The 19268-nt window shown below is 44.9% G+C and overlaps 1 protein-coding gene across 1 annotated transcript in view; it reads left to right on the top strand.

Annotated features, from left to right (window-relative positions):
- The window catches only part of LOC119975128 (multidrug and toxin extrusion protein 1-like), a 60161-nt gene extending 41096 nt beyond the window's left edge, over positions 1-19065 (top strand). The window contains exons 13-18 of the mRNA XM_038814689.1: positions 7272-7347; positions 7454-7523; positions 10530-10662; positions 11473-11567; positions 12712-12793; positions 18664-19065. Coding sequence (XP_038670617.1) covers positions 7272-7347; positions 7454-7523; positions 10530-10662; positions 11473-11567; positions 12712-12793; positions 18664-18902 — 695 coding nt within the window. The 3' untranslated portion in view covers positions 18903-19065. The remainder of the gene's footprint in view (positions 1-7271; positions 7348-7453; positions 7524-10529; positions 10663-11472; positions 11568-12711; positions 12794-18663) is intronic.
- Positions 19066-19268: the final 203 nt, after the last annotated feature.

Here is a 19268-nt window from a genome sequence, read left to right as displayed (position 1 = left end):
TCTTTTAGATCAGTTTGTTTTTCCTTTTGAAGGTAACTTAACAATTCATCCCAATTTTTAAGAACATCTTCATTTTCCAATTTAATTTGAGGTATGTCAAATTCACAGTCATCTGGATTTGGTTTGTCACTTTGAGTTAGAATCATTAAAACTTCCTTTTTCTCTCCTTCCCTTTCAAAGTACCTTTTAAGCATATTCACATGACACACTCGGTGAGTCTTCCTTCTATCTGGTGTTTTTACCACATAATTCACCTCACTTAATTTCCTTTCAATCTGATACAGTCCACAAAACCTAGCTTTTAAAGGCTCACCTACCACTTGTAACAGCACTAAAACTTTATCCCCACAGGCAAAACTACGAACTTTGGATTTCTTGTCCGCTACCTGTTTCATCACATGTTGTGCAACTTTCAAATGTTGTCAAGCCAATTCACCTGCTCTATTTAATCATTCGCTAAAATTTGACACGTAATCCAATAGTGTAATTTCCGATTTCTCACCCACCAATTTTTCCTTAATCAATTTAAGTGGTCCTCTTACCTCATGACCAAAAATTAGTTGAAAAGGACTAAATTTGGTTGACTCATTAGGTGCATCCCTAATTTCAAACAATACGAATGGAATTCCTTTATCCCAATCCTCTGGATAATCTTGACAATAAGCCCTCAACATTGTCTTTAATGTCTGATGCCACCTTTCTAACGCTCCCTGTGAGTCTGGATGGTACGCAGTTGATTTAAATTGTTTTATTCCTAAGCTATCCATAACTTCTTTGAATAACTTTGACGTAAAATTCGATCCTTGATCCGATTGAATTTCTGTGGGCACTCCATATCCAGTGAAGATTTTAAGTAACTCCTCCACAATCCGTTTAGCTGTAATATTACGTACTGGAATGGCCTCTGGAAATTTAGTAGGCACATCCATTATAGTCAAAAGATAGTGATTCCCACTTTTTGTTTCAGGAAGCGGTCCTACACAATCGATTAGGATCCTTGTTAAAGGTTCCTCAAATGCTGGAATGGGTATTAAGGGCGCTGGTTTTATTACTGCTTGAGGTTTCCCTATCACTTGACATGTGTGACATGATTGACAAAATTTAACTATATCTTTTTGTAGTCCAGGCCAATAAAAATGTTTCTGGGTTTTAGCTTGAGTTTTCCTTATTCCCAAATGACCTCCCACTGGTACCTCGTGTGCAACTCGCAACACCTCCTTTCTATACCCTACTGGCAATACTACTTGATGAACGTCTGCCCACTTTTCATCCCCCTGCATATGTACAGGTCTCCATTTTCACATCAAGACATCACTTTTATGGTAATAACACTCTGGTATACTCTCAGATTCCTCTTCCGTATATGCTTTCTGATATATCCGTTTTATTTCTACATCTTTCTGTTGTAACTGCGCCAATTTTCCTGAACTAAAAAGATCCACCTCATCCTCCACCTGTTCTTGTTCTCTTTCAACCATCTGATCAAAAATCGTTTCCATAATTGCTCTTCAACTTCATCTTCACTCTTTGATTTCTCCTCTTGTCTTAACCTGTGACTTTGCGACCTTGTTACGACACAATCTGGAAAAATCCCAGGATATTAGTCCTTCAATCCTTCAGTTGCCTGATTTTCCACTGGCTTATCAACCACAGTAGGCATCACTCCCACCTGCGATCTAGCTATATCATTACCCAAGATAAACTGTATTCCTGGACAAGATAGTTTCTCTATTACTCCTACTACCACTTCACCGCTCTTCACTGGACTTTCCAACCTTACCTTATATAATGGAACACTACTTCTCTCACCCTGAATTCCACATATCACCACCTTTTCTGGCAACATTCTTCCCAAACTACATAATTCCTCATCTCTTTCCATTAAAGGTTGACTCGCCCCTGTATCTCTTAAAATTGTGACTTCTTTACCTGCTGCTCCTGATACACATGAGTAAACATTACCCACACAAGTAAATTCTTTAAAGACATCTGGCACCTTCTTAACAATTACTTCTTGAACAGGCTGTACAATCGTCTGCACCTCCTTCGTTTCCCTTGGGCTTTTCTTTACCACTTTAACAAATCCCACTGGCTTATCCTGTTTTACCACATCAGCCTTCCCAGTTCTTTTCTTCAACCACCAACACTGTGACTTTACATGCCCTAGTTTATTGCAGTGAAAACATTTGAAACTTTTCATCTCTTTTCCACCTTCCTGGATTTTTTTTTTAATCTGAGGTACACTCTCTTTATTGTCTTCCATCAGATCACCTTTACCTTTACCACTTGAGTATTTTTCATGTCCCCAGTTTCTATCCCTCGCCGGTTGAAACTGATGTCGGAAACCAATCTTTGATTTATGAACTAATTCATAATTGCTTCACAGCTCCAGGGTCCCAGGTTCGTTTCCAGCTTGGGTCACTGTCTGTGCGGAGTCTGCACACCCTCCCCGCGTGTGCGTGGGTTTCCTCCGGGTGCTCCGGTTTCCTCCCACAGTCCAAAGATGTGCAGGTTAGGTGGATTGGCCGTGCTAAATTGCCATTCGTATCCAAAATTGCCCTGAGTGTTGGGTGGGGTTACTGGGTTATGGGGATAGGGTGGAGGTGTTGACCTTGGGTAGAGTGCTCTTTCCAAGAGCTGGTGCAGACTCGATGGGCTGAATGGCCTCCTTCTGCACTGTAAATTCTATAATTCTATAACCATCTGCCATTTCTGCTGCTAATCGCGCAGTTTTAACCCTCTGTTCTTCCACATGAGTTCTCACTACATCAGGAATTGAATTTTTAAACTCCTCCAAAAGTATAATTTCTCTGAGAGCTTCATACGTTTGGTCTATTTTCAAAGCCCTTATCCACCTATCAAAATGACTCTGTTGATCCTTTCAAACACCATGTATGTTTGACCAAATTCTTTCCTTAAATTTCTAAAGCTTTGTCTGTCGGCTTCAGGCATGAGCTCATCTGCACTTAAGATGGATTTCTTCCCCTCCTCATACGTTCCAGATACCTCCTCCGGTAGTGATGCAAACACTTCACTAGCCCTACCTACCAGCTTTGTTTGAGTCAGTAACACCTACATGTCCTGTGGCCATTTCATTTGTTTAGCTACCTTTTCAAATGGAATGAAAAAGGCTTCCACTTCCTTCTCATCAAACCTTGGCAATGCTTGGACATTTGCAAATAGATTTCCACCAAGCCATCGACTATGATGCTCTTTCTCACTATCCTCATCACTATCATCCAACTCTACTTGTCCCTTTACGTCTGCCAATTTTAATTGACTGTCATGTTTCATCGTCATTTTCTGAAGTTCAAACTCCCTTTCTTTATCTTTTTCCCTGATCTGTATCTCCCTTTCATTTTCATTTTGTTCTGCTAAGGCTATTCTTTCTTTTCTCCTTTCTTCTCTCTCCTTTTCTTTTTCCTCTCTCTCTCTTTCTTTTTTCTCGCTCTCTCTTTCTTCTTCCTCTCTCTCTCTCTTTCGTATTCAAGCCACTTTAATTCTTTCTCATGTTCCATTTGTTTAATTTGCAACTGGATGTTTGCCATTTCCAATGAGTCAGACTCTATCTCAGGCAACTTTAAATGCTTAGCCACCGCCATAATTACCTCATCTTTTCGCATTTTGTCAGATAATGTTAACCGCAATGTTTTTGCCAAAACTAACAGTCTGCTTTTCGTCTCTGTCCGTAAGGTACTGCGTGTGACATTCTCCACCCCCAAAAACGTCTGAGCCTCTGAAAAAGCCATTGTCCACAACACACTTGAAATAAAATACCACACCGGAAAAGCAACAATCCTTCACAAAAGCCAATCCTCAAAACTGAAACCTAAACACTGCAAAATGGCTGAGCTAAAAAACCCAGCTCCACCCACACTCTGACATCACTTCAGTAATATCAGCTGCGACATTTCTTAAAGGTACATTGCTTAAACATTTATTTCTTAAAGGTACATTGCTTAAACATGCATTTCTTAAAGGTACTCTCACATGACGACACTGTGAGATAACTGGTCTCACTGGAACTCTTATTTGCAAACAAGTATTTCCAAATTCTACTCTTGAAGAATTACGGCTTGGAATCTTCTCCCAGACTATGCTTTCTCTCAGGCGCCATCGCCAAGGATCCACTTCCAGATTTTCACCTCTCCTTTTAGTATCCCTCTGCTGCATTCAAGCTGCCGGTCTCTCAGTTACCTAGCAATGTCAAGAGAACACCGCTACGTCACAACCTGTCTTAAGGTTTACACCTTAGTGAAAGTGATGCGAAAGAAAGGGGCAGAGAAAGGCTCCCAGTTAAAGACAGGGCTGAAAGGCAAAGTGGGCCAGTGAGAATTCAGACTGCTGAAATAATCCTAAGGTTGTCTTTAACAAGAATTCCGCCCCAGGTCAAAAAAATCAAAGCTGACACTCAAGTGTAGTACTGAGCGAGAGTGCAGAAAGCTGCAGCACAAAGGGATTTGGGGGGACCTTGTTCATGAAACCCAGAAGGCTAGCATACAAGTGCAGGAGGTAATAGGGAAGCCAAAAGGGATGTTGGCTTTTATTTCAAGGGGGCTGGAGTATAAAAGTGAAGAGATGTTGCTGCAATGGTACAATGTGCTCAGCGGGTCACATTTAGAATACTGGAAACAGTTTTGACCCCCTATTTAAGGAAAACTATATTATTCATGGAATTCATAGAATCCCTGCAGTACAGAAGAAGGCCATTTGGCCCATCGCATCTGCAATGACTCTCTCAAAGAGCACCCGAACCTAAGCCCACTCCCTCCACCCTATCCCTGTAAAATCACCTCACCTTCGGACACCAAAGGTCAATTTAGCACGGCTAATCCATCGAACCTACACGTCTTTGGACTGCGGGAGGCACCCGGAGGAAGCCCAGGCACACATGGGGAGAACGTGCAAACTCCACGCAGTCACCCGAGGCCAGAATTGAACCCTGCTCCCTGGCGCTGTGAGGCAGTCTGGAGCAGCTTCCCTCGGATGATCGGGTGTATGGAGGAACTGCCATGTGAGGAAAGGTCAAACAGATTGGCTCTGCGCTCATTGGAATTCTCTGAATGACTATTTTACGTGATCTATAGATCACTGCCAAAAGTGCGGTGACTAACCAAAGTTCCTGGCCTGCTAGTTTTTGATTGCTTCAATACAGAGGTTCTCTCTTACTGCCCTCAGAGAGTTGCCTGTTGGCTCGTCTGAGAAAGTTGACGGGCCTTCCTCAACGCCACATCTAATAGCAGATTCATCGGCACACACATACACAGTGCCATCACCTGCTCTTAGGATTTCTGCTTACTGTTTTGAACCCTCCGTAACCCAACTTAAAGTTGGGCCACCGAGGGTTGCCTGCTGCGAACCATTACCACAAAACCATCAGCTACCAAGCAGACTAAAGATGGGCAAAAAAGCTGAGTGACCACATCGTCAGTGGATTTGAGGGCAGCTAAGCAGCATGTTTGTTTTTTTAAAAGTTGTTCTCCCGGTGTGGGAGGTTCTGACGAGTTGGCGAATTCCCCAACCCGGCTTGCCCAAGGTGGCAGTGGGCCTCCTGCTTGAACGACTGCTGTCCTTGCAAAGATGGGGAATTTCAGGATATTGACCCAGTGACCATGAAGACACAATGATCTACATGTCTAAGTCTGGATGGTGTGTGACTCAAAGAGAACTTGCGGGCAATGGCGTTTGAACAAACAAGAGACTGGATTTTGTATTGTTTTGCTGTAGATTCTGTGGAGCTTCCAGTGGCGTTATTGTGAGTAATCGGAAAAAACCCTCGGAAAATTCAGCTCCAAATGGACCAAATTTCTTCAGCACAGAAACTGTGGATTCCATCAAATGAAAGACATAGGGCGGGATTATCCGGGCCCCCAGCCACGTGTTTCTGGGCGATGCGCCTTTCGCTGGCGACGGCATTCTCTGCTTGCGCCGCTCGTCAATGGGTTTTGCGTTGAAACCATCCCACATCACCGCAAAACGCGCGAGTCAGGATGCGCTGTCGGCGGGAACAGACATTCACAACAGTTGGAGAATTCGAGCCATATTATCATTGAAGGTTGTAGAGAGGAGATTTACTGGGATGACCCCGGGTATGGATGGGCCGCCATATGATGAAAGACTGGCTATGTTGGGCCTGTGCTCCTCAGAGTTCAGAAGAATGAGAGATGATGTGATTGAAGCACATGAGATTCTCAGTGGGTAAGACAGGGTAAATGGTGGGAGGATGCTTCCACTCGTGAGAGAGTGTAAGACCAGAGTCGCAGGATATGTGGGGAGGGGCTCATTGAAGATGGATTTGAGGAAGAATTTATTTTCCGTAAAGGGGCAAATCTTTGGATTTTTTCCCCAGGAAGCTGAGGGAGGCCGAGTCCTTGAACACCTTCAAGGCTGAGATCAATAGTTTTTTTATAATTAATTGGGATAGTTAAGGGTTACAGAGATAAGGCTGGAAAGTGGGTTTAGGGAGAGTTAGATCAGGCGTGATCTCATTAAATGGCAGAGCAGACTTGAAGGGCTGAATGGCCTACTCCTGTTCCTATTTCTGATAGTCTTATGTCGAAAGGCAATTGGACATGTTTTCAATCAGCGGGGCAATTAAGGATTACGGAGATAAAATGGGTTTAGTGAGTGTTAGATCAGTCATGATGTCATTAAATGGCGGACAAGCTCAAAGGGCTGAATGGGCTACTCCTGTTCCTATTTCTGATGGTCTTATGGAGTGCTGCATTTGTTAACCCCAGCCCCCATCTGCGAGCTTGGCTGGATGCAAAAGATCCCGCAGCAGTATTTGGAAAGAATGCTCGAGGGCAGTTACTCCCAGTGTGCGGGCCAATCTTTATCCCAGCGTCAATAAAACAGATTATTTGTTAGTTTTATATTGACATTTGTAAAAACTTGTGTATTCATTGGCCTCCGTTTTCTTGGACAGTACAACAGTAATTACACTTTGAGAAGTACTCTGTGACCTGTGAAGGCTTTGAGGCCAAAGTGTGCGGCCTCCTGCACTACAGTCAACAGGATGGCATTCACTCTTTTGGCTCAGCCAGGGTGAAGGCGTCTGGAGCAAGTTGCAGGAACAATGTGAGGAGAGGATTAGGTCCACGAAAGAGGGACTCGACAGTCAGTATAGTGGAAGAGAGGCGAGCATACGCAGTGTAGGAAAAAGGGAGGAGGAAAAGCAACAGGGGGTGGTAATTTTTGTTGCAAGGTTGTCTGGAATGTCAATGAGATTATTGAGGAGAATTCTTCATGCTTTCCTCTTGTTCCCACAGGGTGCATCGCCTTAGTAAATGCGGCGCTAATTGGTGCGGTAAGGAATGTGGTGAGCTATATCTTCACCAGTGACAAGTCAGTAATAACATTTTAACATTCCAAAATTCCCGTGAACTCACATTTACAAAATGAATTCAGAATCCTGTGAAAGCTTTCTAATGTCCCGTTTTTTATTTTCCAGAGAAATTCTACCATTGGTTGTAGAAGTAATTCCGTTGTGTGCTGGTTTTCATTTGTTTGATGCCATGGCGGTGAGTATTACAGTGTCTGTGACACGACTGCAGGTTTACAAAAGAAGTTTCCATTATTTGCGATTATTAAATGTTTACTCCTTCATTTAATTTGTCATACCGATAAAATCTAGCATGCAGTGGGAGCCGGTTAGATTGCGCCTGTCACACGCACGCTCCATGGTTCCATATTTCCATTTCACACTTTGTTCTGATAAAATCCAATCCGACACACAGAAACAGACCATTTGGCCCACCTGCACTCTGCTTGAGTTCATGCTGCATTTGACACTCCTCCCACCCTACTACATCTCACCCTGAGTATCCTCATCAAGGGTATATGGAAAAATATCCTTCTTTTAAAAATGAAACCAGTCGATGCACGCTGAACTGTCTCATCTGGAACCATAAATTTATAAGTAATTAGTCTTTAAAGAGTTTGATTGGCAAAGAAAAAAGAAAATTACAGCATAGGAACAGGCCCTTCGGCCCTGCAAGCCTGCACCGACCATGCTGCCCGTCTGAACTAAACTCCCTCACCATCCCGGGAACCATATCTCTCTATTCCCATCCTAATCATGTTTTTGTCAAGACGCCCCTTAAAAGCCACTATCATCCCTGCTTCCACTACCTTCCCCGGCAACGAGTACCAGCTACTACCCTCTGTGTAAAAAACTTGCCTCGTACATCTCCTCTAAACCTTGCCCTTCGCGCCTTAAACCTATGCCCCCCAGTAATTGACTCTTCCGCCCTGCGAAATAACTTCTGACTATCCACTCTGTCCATGCTCCTCATAATCTTGTAGACTTCTATCAGGCCGCATCTCAACCTCCATCGTTCCAGTGAGAACAAACCGAGTTTCTCCAACCTCTCCTCATAACTAATGCCCTCCATACCAGGATCATCCTGGTAAATATTTTTTGTACCCTCTTCAATTAAGAAACATTTCTATTTGCAGATCAGATCAGAATTCGGAGCTAGTCACTGATAAATCCCATTGAGAATTTGGGTGAAATTCCTTTACCCAGAGAGTACTCAGAATGTGGAACTGTCACAGGTTTAGGTGAAGTGGATTTCATAGACTTCTTTAAGGTATAAACTAGATGATGGAGAGCTGAATATAGGATACGCTGATTGTGTTCGACCGCGACGGGCATGTTTATGTGGAGCATAAACATCAATACATGGCAACGGGACCAAATGTTTGTAAGTATTAAGGGCGCAATTCTCCGCACTCACGACGGTGCGGAGAATAGCGTGGCTCGTAAAATTTTACGGTCACGCTGGCCCGACGCCCTCCCGCTATTCTCCCCCCCCCCCCCCCACGCCCGACTCCCGATACGAATCGCTGCCGCCGTTTTTTTACGGCCAGCAGCGATTCTCAGCTGTCCGAAGGGCCGAGTTCCCAGCCCTTTACGGCTGTTTTTACGAACGGCAAACACACCTGGTCTGGCCGTTCGTAAAAACGGCCGTAAAGCCTCGATTTTTAAAACCATGGCACCGATTGGCACGGCAGTACCACGGCCGTGCCAAGGGTGCCATGGGCCCGCGATCGGTGGGCACTGATCACGGGCAGCGGGTCCGATGCCCGCGCACTCTTTGTCCCTCCGCCGCCCCGCTGTATCACTTCGCGGGGCGGCTGAGGGGCATCCCGGCCCGCGCATGCGCGGGTTTCGCACAAATGCGCGATGACGTCATGCGCGGGTTGGAGTCTTCCAATCCGCGCATGCGCGGCTGACGTCATATGACGCGTCAGCCGGCGCTAACTCTGGCAAGCGGGCTTAACGAAATTCGTTAAGCCCGCGATGCTGGAGTTTACGGCGGTGGCATGCTAGCCCCGACCGGGGACCAGAATCGGTTCCCGGTCGGGGAGGGGGGGGGGGGGGCTGGCGTCAAACCCGCCCGGATTTGACGCCAGCCTTACGATTTCTCCCCCTCTGGGAGAATCGCGCCCTAAGTGTCATGTGAGAGTGCCTTTAAGAAAAGAGTGTTTAAGAAATGTACCTTTAAGAAATGGGTGCTTATCAGTGATGTCAGAGTGTGGGTGGAGCTGGGCTGTCTATCATCTTTTTACTTTTGTTTTAGGCTGTTTGCTGCAGGGTATGTTTTAGTTTGATTTTCAGAGCTGGATGGCTGCAGTCACAGCCAGAAGGTGTATGAGTCTCTCTCTCTGTAATTTAAAGAATGTAAATTGATCCTTTGGTGATTTAAAAACTAATAACTGCTCTCAGTAGTGACTTTAACCTGATGTGCTTCTGTTAAAGGTTATGTTTTTTAAGTCTTATGGATATAAAAAGGAAGGCTTAAAGGATTACTCAGTGTTGTCGTCTTTGGGGGTTGTATTTGAATTAATGGTTTCTAAGATGTTCACTGTATGTTTTAAAAAGGTTAACTTGAGTTCATAGAATAAACATGGTTTTGCTTTAAAAAATACTTTTCCATTTCTGCTGTACCACACCTGTAGAGTGGGCCGTGTGCTCCCCATACCACAATCTATTAAAAGTTGTGGGTCAGGTGAACTCCATGATACACTTTGGGGTTCTCTAAACTCTGGCACATAACATATGTAAACTAAATACTGCAGAAAATAATTTAAATCATTTTTGGTGTGTGGTAGGGGGGCAGTGGCATTGTGGTATTGTCGTGGAAAAAAGGTCACATTCCATTGCTGTTATCACAACGCACTGGAGATAGCAGCCACGGAGTCAACACTCACATAGCTTTGGATCACAGGAAGAGGCCATTCAGCCTACTCCAGTCTGCTCTGTCAATCTTTTAGATCTTGGGGGAACAATCCAATCTCTGTAGCTTTGATTTGACCATTTTTTTACCTTTAATATTAGCAATACAAGAAAGCGAATCGTCCACACACAATATATAACGTCAGTGACTGTGTTCAAGCTGTAATCCATTAGTTCTGAATTATTCGAGGACATGTTCAGACACTAGGTTTTGTTTCCTTCCTGTAGAAGCCACAGCAAGTTGTGGTGTAATCTCTGAAATATATTCTGTTTGTCTACTCTACAGGGTGTAAGCGGTGGAGTGTTAAGAGGAGCTGGGAAGCAGACACTGGGGGCCATCGGTAACCTGGTTGGATATTACCTCATTGGGTTTCCAGTTGGAATCTCACTGATGTTTGCTGCAAAGCTTAATGTATTTGGTAGGAATTAAAATGGTTTTGCCCTTTGTTCTTTACCAGAAATGATCACCCTCCATCCACTCTGAAAATTACTGAGGACATCAATCCATCTCGAGATGGAGCGTCATTAGATGCAGGTTCTGCTCCTGGAGTGGAATACAACTGAATAGTCTGTAAACTTTGTACCCTATGAAAATTGCAATAATATTTGTTCCCACCACTTTGCTAATGATTGAGGCAACGCCAACAGGGCTCTCATTGGTTGGTGTCAGATTTATCCTCTGCATTGAGGATTGGAGATACCTGGGGTTCCAAATTCTTGGTTGAGGCCAATTCCACAGCTGTAGTGAAATAATTGGATTGCAGAGCAGTTTGCTCTGTTGCACTGACCCTTGACTCTGTCAGAGCTCCTTTAGTCTTTGACTTGTCCAGTCGCAATATGCCCCTGTGTAATTTTGGAACTGGTCCCTATCAATCCTCACCCTGTGTCATGAGACAGGGTAACCTTTGTCCCATGGCCATTTTTCACCTGTAACCACGGACACTGGAATACTGGCCGGAGGAGAGCATTGCACTTGGGTCGAGTCAAGGGACTTGACCAACTTTCACGCATGTACACTTCCAACATGGAACTTTAGATATTAATCAGGAGCGGGGCCCTTGACTGAATTCCTCATGCACCCAACCCAGTGGTGCTGAGGCCAATTGTGGGAAAGTAGAACCATGCAGGCTGACACCAGCCATCTGATAAAGATGAATGGGTTTGCTAAAAGTGTAGACGTGATGGAAAACACAACTCTCCATACCTACATAACCATTATTATTTTGCAGGTCTCTGGGTCGGAATGTTTCTTTGTTCGTTTTCACAGACTGTCATCTTTCTGATAGTGATTTGCAAAATCAACTGGAACAAAGCTGCCAATCAGGTAAGAGCAGAGGTTTTTTTTAACACTATTTTTAAAAGTTACGTTTCCTTTATTCACATAAGGGCAGCACGGTAGCATTGTGGATAGCATAATTGCTTCACAGCTCCAAGGTCCCAGGTTCGATTCCAGCTTGGGTCACTCTCTGTGCGGAGTCTGCACGTTTTCCTCGTGTCTGCGTGGGTCTCCTCCGGGTGCTCCGGTTTCCTCCCGCAGTCAAAAGATGTGCAGGTTAGATGGATTGGCCATGGTAAATTGCCCTTAGTGTCCAAAATTGCCCTTAGTGTTGGGTGGGGTTATGGGGATAGGGTGGAGGTGTTGACCTTGGGTAGGGTGCTCATTCCAAGAGCCGGTGCAGACACGATGGGCCGACTGGCCTCCTTCTGCACTGTAAATTCTATGATAATCTATCCCCATGACTCCCAGTGTCGTACACTCTACCCAGTTGGCAGAGTGGACACATTGCACAGGTCCTCACTCGAGAGGCCCGGGATGTAATTCTCCGCCCGTCCGCTGGCGACGGGACCCTCTAGTCCCCCCCTGACCCCCCCGGAAACGCACTGCGGGATCCCCGGCGGCGCGGAGTGGCTTCAATGTGGGTTCCCATTGACAGCAATGGGATCAGAGAATCCCGCCAACAGCGAACCGCCGAGAAATACGTGTCGAAGAACCCCGTGTCATCACCCTGGATGGCAAATGAGGCATAATGCTCTTGTTAAAGAAAAAAACCCGACCTTCATAACTCCTGATGAAGTTAAAGGAAAATTCGGTTGTCTTATTCACCTCTGCGACTTGCTCATGAACACATCTCAGGTGAAACGAGAGGTTCCTCGCTCAACCAGCAGGAACGTTGGTCCTCAAGACTGTTCGGAATAGTCATTTCCCAACAGATTTCTCCCTCCCACCGTAACATGGAACTCCACACAATGTCACTGGCCGATCTCATGAAGGAAGTCCTGAGATGTCAGCTCTCCGAGAGGGCTAAATGTGTGATTAGTATGAAATTAAAGCTTAAAAAACTGACACACATTATTATATTTAAAGCAGATTTTAAACAATTTGGATGGGAGAGTGCTTTCTACAGGAAGTGCTATCTCTGTAGTGCTCCTCATTCACCTTTCATGATGATGTTGTCCTTTGTTCAAAGGCCCAGATCAATGCAGGAATGATGAGAGATATGGACACCCCAAACGGCACCTCAAGTGGCCAAATAAAATACATCTCAACAGGTAAGAAAATCTTTATTCGTGTCACAAGTAGGCTTTACATTAACACTGCAATGAAGTTACTGTGAAAAGCCCCGAGTCGCCACATTCCGGCGCCAGTTCGGGTACACTGAGGGAGAATTCAGAATGTCCAATTCAGCTAACAAGCACGTCTTTCGGGACTTGGGGAAGGAAACCCAGAACGCCCGTGGGAAACCCACGCAGGCACAGGGAGAACGTGCAGACTCCGCAAACAGCGAACTCAGCCAAGAATCGAACCTGGGTCCCTGGAGCTGTGAAGCAACAGTGCTAATAGAAAAAAGAACGCTAATAAGTAGAAGTTGAGTGAGAAAATTCTTTGCTGGATTTTCATTAAATTAATCGGTTAACTTATCAACATAAATTGAACAGCGCGGAAATCCCACTGACAAAATTAGTCAGAACCTCTACTATAAAGAAGCCACTCATCCTTATTAATCACCTCGTCCAAAGCCCAACCCCTGTTGGAGATCAGTGAAAACACTGATAACTTTAAAAGCTGGCGTCTGTGGCTATCGTGTGGCTATAAATGAATAAAGGTTATGTCGTGCACCGGAAATTGAAAGTTAGAAATACGTAAGAGAGGAGAGAGGTTGTTTGTGTTTTCCCTTCATTGTCCCAGAACTAACCTCTGGACATCTCTGATTTCTCACAGTTCCCACCACAGTACATTCTAGTAAATTGTCAACAGATCTCGGCACCTTTCCAGTACCAAGTTGCACGGTTATCTGGTTCTACAACCCAATCAGTGTCAGGGTTCAAAATCATTGCAGTGGCTATCTATTTTTAGATTTCCTCACCAATGTACAATCGATGTAAGGGATTCCCATTACAGATAACATCCAATGGGATTGCTTTTCCACAGAATTTTAGTTGTAGTTGACAGACATCTCCGATTCATTAACACTTTTTGATGGGTGTATCTGTTGGGTGGGTCATCTGTGAGCTTGTCCTTCCCTTTAATTCATAAATTTATGACTATTACAGAAGGGAATAAATGGATCCGAATCATACAGCGCAGCAGGAGGCCATTCAGACCATTGGGTCTGTGATGGCCCTTAAGAAAGAGATTTCCAACTTCGTACCACATCTCAACATTTTCCCCTTGAACCTGCACCTTAGTTCTCTTCAAATACATGCCCAATTGCCTTTAGACATAAGACTGTAAGACATAGGAACAGGAGTAGACAGGCCATTCCACCCTTCGAACCTGCTCCACCATTTAATGAGATCGCGGCTGATCTAACTCTCCCTGAACCCACTTTCCAGCCTTATCTCTGTAACCCTTAATTTCCCCCACTGATTAAAAACCCACTGATCTCAGCCTTGAAAATGTTCAAGGACTCGGTCTCCCACATCTTCCCTGGGAAAACATTCCAAAGATTTTCCACTCTTTGAGAGAAGAACATCTTCCTCAAACCCATCTTAAATGAGCGCCCCTTATTCATAGAATTTACAGTGCAGAAGGAGGCTATTCAGCCCATTGAGTCTGCACCGGCCCTTAGAAAGAGCACACTTTTCAAGCCCACCTATCTACCCAATCCCTGTAACCCAGTAACCCCCACTTAACACTTTTTTTGGACACTAAGGGCAATTTAGCATGGCCAACCCACCTAGCACCCACATCTTTGGACTATGGGAGGAAACCGGAGCACCCAGAGGAAACCCACACAGACAAGGGGAGAACGTGCAGACTCCACAAAGACAGTGACCCAGCCAGGAATCGCACCTGGGACGCTGGAGCCGTGAAGCAATTGGGCTAACCACTATGCTACCAGGCCGCCCACATTCTGTGACTCTGCCCTCTGGTCCTACACTCTCCCATGAGTGGAAACATCCTCCCAACATTTACCCTCTCTGACCCCCTAAGAATCTCATGTGTTTCAATCATATCACCTTATTCTTCTCAACTCCAAGGAGAACGGACCCAACATGTCCGATCTTTCCTCAAAATGCAGCCCCTCCATACCCGGGATCATCCCAGTAAATCTCCTCTGTACTTCTTCCAATGATCATATGGCTGGAATTCTACAACTGCTGGGATGGTCTGTTCCCACTGGCAGCGTGCCCCTGCCCGCAGTTTTCCCGGAGGCATGGGGAAGGTTCGATAGGAAATCCCATTGACAAGCAGTGCGAGTAGAGAATCGCGTTGCTAATGAATAGCGCGTCGCCCAGAAACACACGGCTGAGAGACTGCAGTATCCCACACTATGTCTTTCATTGGAATCTATCGCTTCTAAGCTGAAGACATTTGAGCCATTTGGACTTGGATTTTCAGAGAGATTCTTCCGATTGCTCATAAAATCTTCACTGAAAGCTCCACAGAACCTCCAGCGAAACAATGGCCAAACCACTGGGCTCCCCAGCGTCGCATTTAAGGGGCACTCCAATGATGCGCTGGGAATCCTTCTGGGAAGTTCCCACATTAGGCTCGCAATTGCCTAGAAGCTCTAACTTCCCTGGAGAATTGCGCTGCTCTGGAAACCATCTGGCAGAAGCAATTTAAATTGCTAAATTTGGAATGTTTTGCCAGTTTTATCCTGATAGTTGCTCTGAAAGAGTGTTACAATAGGTAGACGTGAAAAAGTTTGGATCCAGAAATGGGATCGAAGATGTAGTGGACAATTTAAGGATTAACAGACTGAGGGTAAAACAGCTAGCACTGAGTCAGAGATATATGCCCACACCTAGCCTGAATAACATTATCCCATTCAGACTTAATTTATTAATGGGAATAAACAGGATACCCCTGTTCAACCGGGGTGATTCACTCCAGATCCATTGTCCTTTGGACCCTCTGATCTGACCATCCATTAGCCCATTGCAGAGTCTGATGGCCTATTTTGTCTGTAAATTAGAAGCTAATTAAATATTCATAGCATGGCCCTGTTCTCTTGTGTAGACAGGAGTGGGCAATCAAAATCTAGATAACAAGGGTGAGCTCAAGTCTGGGCACCCCAGGACAGAACCATTGTTTGAGTGGCTGGGCGAAGCTTAGAGAGAGAATAGAATCCTGTTCCAACAGGTGGGGGGGGGGGGGGGGGAGAAGGCGGCCAAGAGAGGTCATGACAAGTTGCTAACCAAGAGAGTCTTTCGGAAAAGGGTCTGAAGGGGGTTTCACTATCAGCAGGAATATCTTCTGTGAATGCATGTATCAGGTTTGCCTGACTGTGTAAGTGGAGCATAGAACTGTATGTCATGTTGCGTGCTGTTTGATAGGAAATCTTGTGTTAGGGTACAAAGATACATGTAAGTTGTTCTTGCTGGGTTTGAAGTTTAAATGTTTAAATATAGTTTTTCTGTTGTTTTAATAAAGTTTTGTTTGTAAAAATAACCAAACTCTAATTCTTGTGCAAACACTCCCGGAGCAAATCGGTCTTTCCACACTGTCTTAAAAATAAAACATTTGGGTTCTGGTCCAGTACCTTAGCCACTTTTGGAATCTAACCAGATGTTCGTAACAAAGAGTTAGAAGGGAAAAAAAACCCACTTCTAACTTCAGAGTGACTATTTGGACAACCAAACCCAGCCTTGCGCAGGACACCCAGCACAAACATGATTGCCCATGGGACACCCCACACCCGAACCTCCCCAACCCCCCCGACCTTCCCTGAACCTGACCCACCCTCCTGGACTGACCCCTCCCTTCCTGCACTGACCTCTCTCCCAACTGACTGCCCCTACCCCATGGGAACCCCTCCCCCCCCCACAAACTGGGTCCGGTCCTCCCCCGCCACAGAGTATAATTGCGACCCCCCCTCCTGACTCCAATCCAATTCCCCCCCCCCCCCCCCCACTGGGTCCAACTCCGACCTCCCAACCTCACAACCACCAGGTCCAACCCAATCCCTAAATGTTATAATTTACCTGCTCCCTATAAATTGTCTCTTTGAGCCTCCCCTTTACTGCAACTGTTGCTATAGAAAGGGAGTGTGACCCACCTCCGCACCTACCGCAGTTACTCCACGATGATGCTGCTGGGGCATATTTTGCTGCTCCTGCCTCACCCAGCACCTATACCCATTGGAAAACGGCCTGATTTTGCGGCGCCTAAAATGTTAAGTAGCAGGTTTTATGATACCTTTTGCTCTAGATCCTGCATTAGTAATTTGGGTACTTTGCAACCTTGGGAAAAAGACTCCGCAGCTAATATTGACGAGGAGACATGGGGCAGTATATGGGATTATGCTAACAGAATTTCAGCATGTACAGAATGAAGGAGACTCAGTTTAAGATATTGCACCGCTTGAATATCACATCTAGGCTGAGGTGCAGGTTTGATTCTGCTACATCCTCAATGTGGCAAAAGTGCCTGGTGTTTGAGGCTGATTATTCACATTTCATATGGACCTGTGTTAAAATTCAATCGTATTAGTCTGTGCAGTGAGGGAGCTTGAGAGGATATGTGATAGAGCTTGAGAACTTAATCCTTTGTTCCTAATTCTGGGTCTTCCAGATGCGGATAATTACTGACATTAATGAAAACGTGCTGTACAATGTCCTGACCTTTGAAGCTGGTAAAAATATCCTCTGCTCCTGGATCAGAGACAAGTATCCTTCAATTCAAAACTGCCATAAATTAGTCGCGAAATGTATTCCTATGGAATTCCTGATGCTTGTGATCCGTTCTAAGTCTGGTGCATTCCGTAAAGTGTGGGACCCCTATCTCAAATTCATAGGCTCTTCCTTCACTGACCTAACTCGCGATAGCTTTCCCTTGAGCCATATTGTAAGTCTTAATCTCGCAGTGCATAAAAGTGAACGGCCTGCGATGTTATCCGATCTTATTTAAATGGCCTTATCCCCTTTCCCCCTAATTTGTCTCTTTGACTGACCGGGTATTAAAACTGCATTTATTAGTTCATAAAGTCTGTTGTTCTAAATTGATCTGTTTTGGCTTGTTCTCGTATTTGCAATAATGAGAATCATAGATGTTTACAGCACGGATACAGGCCCATTGGCCCAGTAGGTCCATGCTGCCCAGTTTCTATCACTAAGCTAGTCCCACTTGGCTGCATTTGGCCCATATCCCTCTATACCCACCCTGCCCATGTAACTGTCTAACTGCTTTTTAAAGGACAAAATTGTACCCGCCTCTACCACTGCCTCTGGCAGCCCGTTCCAGCTGCCCACCACCCTCTGTGTGAAGCAATTTCCCCTCAGGTCCCATTTGTATCTCTCCCCTCTCACCTTAAACCTATGCTCTCTAGTTCTAGACTCCTCTACCTTTGGGAAAAGATGTCGACTATCTACCTTATCAATGCTCCTCATTATTTTATAGACCTCTAATCCTCCTCCGTTTCAGGGAAAAATGGCCCAGCCTATCCAGCCTCTCCTTGTAACTCAGACCATCAAGTCCTGGTAGCGCCCTCGTAAATCTCTTCTGCAATCTTTCTCGTTTAACAATATCCTTCCTATAATAGGGTGACCGGAACTGAGCACAGTATTCAATGTGTGGTCTCACCAATGTCTTGTACAACTTCAACAAGACGTCCCAACTCCTGTGTTCAATATTCTGACCAATAAAACCTAGCATGCTGAATGCCTTCTTCACCACCCTGTTCACCTGCAACTCCACCTTCAAGGAGCGATGAACCTGTCTTATTAGATCTCTTTGTTCTGTAACTCTCCCCAACGCCCTACCATTCACTGAGTAGGCCCTGCCGCGATTTGATCTACCAAAATGCATCACTTCTTCTTCTTCTGTATTGTACCTGTTGTGCATTGAAAATGGTTTTGCTGTGTTACATTTAAAAAATCAAAACATCTCATAAAAGTATCAATAAAAAAAAAGAAAATGGATAAGCTGGTACCATCCCGCACTTACAGCATTTCAATGTGACTTTTTTTCTCAGAGGTGGACGCAGTAAACAATGAAATGGCTTTGATGCCCAATGTTTGTGACTTGGAACAAAGGTTAAACAATGACCAGGTGATAGAGGAGCCTCCCATTGTGGACGCTGGAGTCACCACGGTTGGAGAAATCTTGACCACAAAACAACTGATCATTCGTCGTGGCCTGGCCTTCCTTTCAGGCCCACTCATCCTGGCAATTGGACTGGCAGTACACTTTAGTCTTGAAAATGGCTCGTAGACACCAGTGAACACTGTAGAGACAAAGCAAGAGTACTTTTTTCCACAGCTTGAAGAGTAAGACTGTGACCCCAAAGGACAAGAGAGGGCAAAGTTCACACAAAACCATTTGCTACCGGTGAATTCTAATCAACTGTCAAATAAATATTAACAATGATCAATTATGAGCAGATTTCCAAATGCCTCTTGAATGACTGTCAACTTGGTTGGATAGTGTTAAGCTGCAGGGTTTGAAACAAGCATTTCCAATTGGTGACACTTTTGTGATCAGGCTCTGGATGTCCGAGACTCGGTAGAAACTGCTTGACATAGTCGCAACCATTAGTCAATGTCTCCGAATCCTCCATCACTCTCCCGGATATTGTTT

Source organism: Scyliorhinus canicula, chromosome 12 (genome assembly GCF_902713615.1).
Source record: "Scyliorhinus canicula chromosome 12, sScyCan1.1, whole genome shotgun sequence".
NCBI lineage: Eukaryota > Metazoa > Chordata > Chondrichthyes > Carcharhiniformes > Scyliorhinidae > Scyliorhinus > Scyliorhinus canicula.
This window is presented reverse-complemented; position numbering and strand designations above follow the sequence as displayed.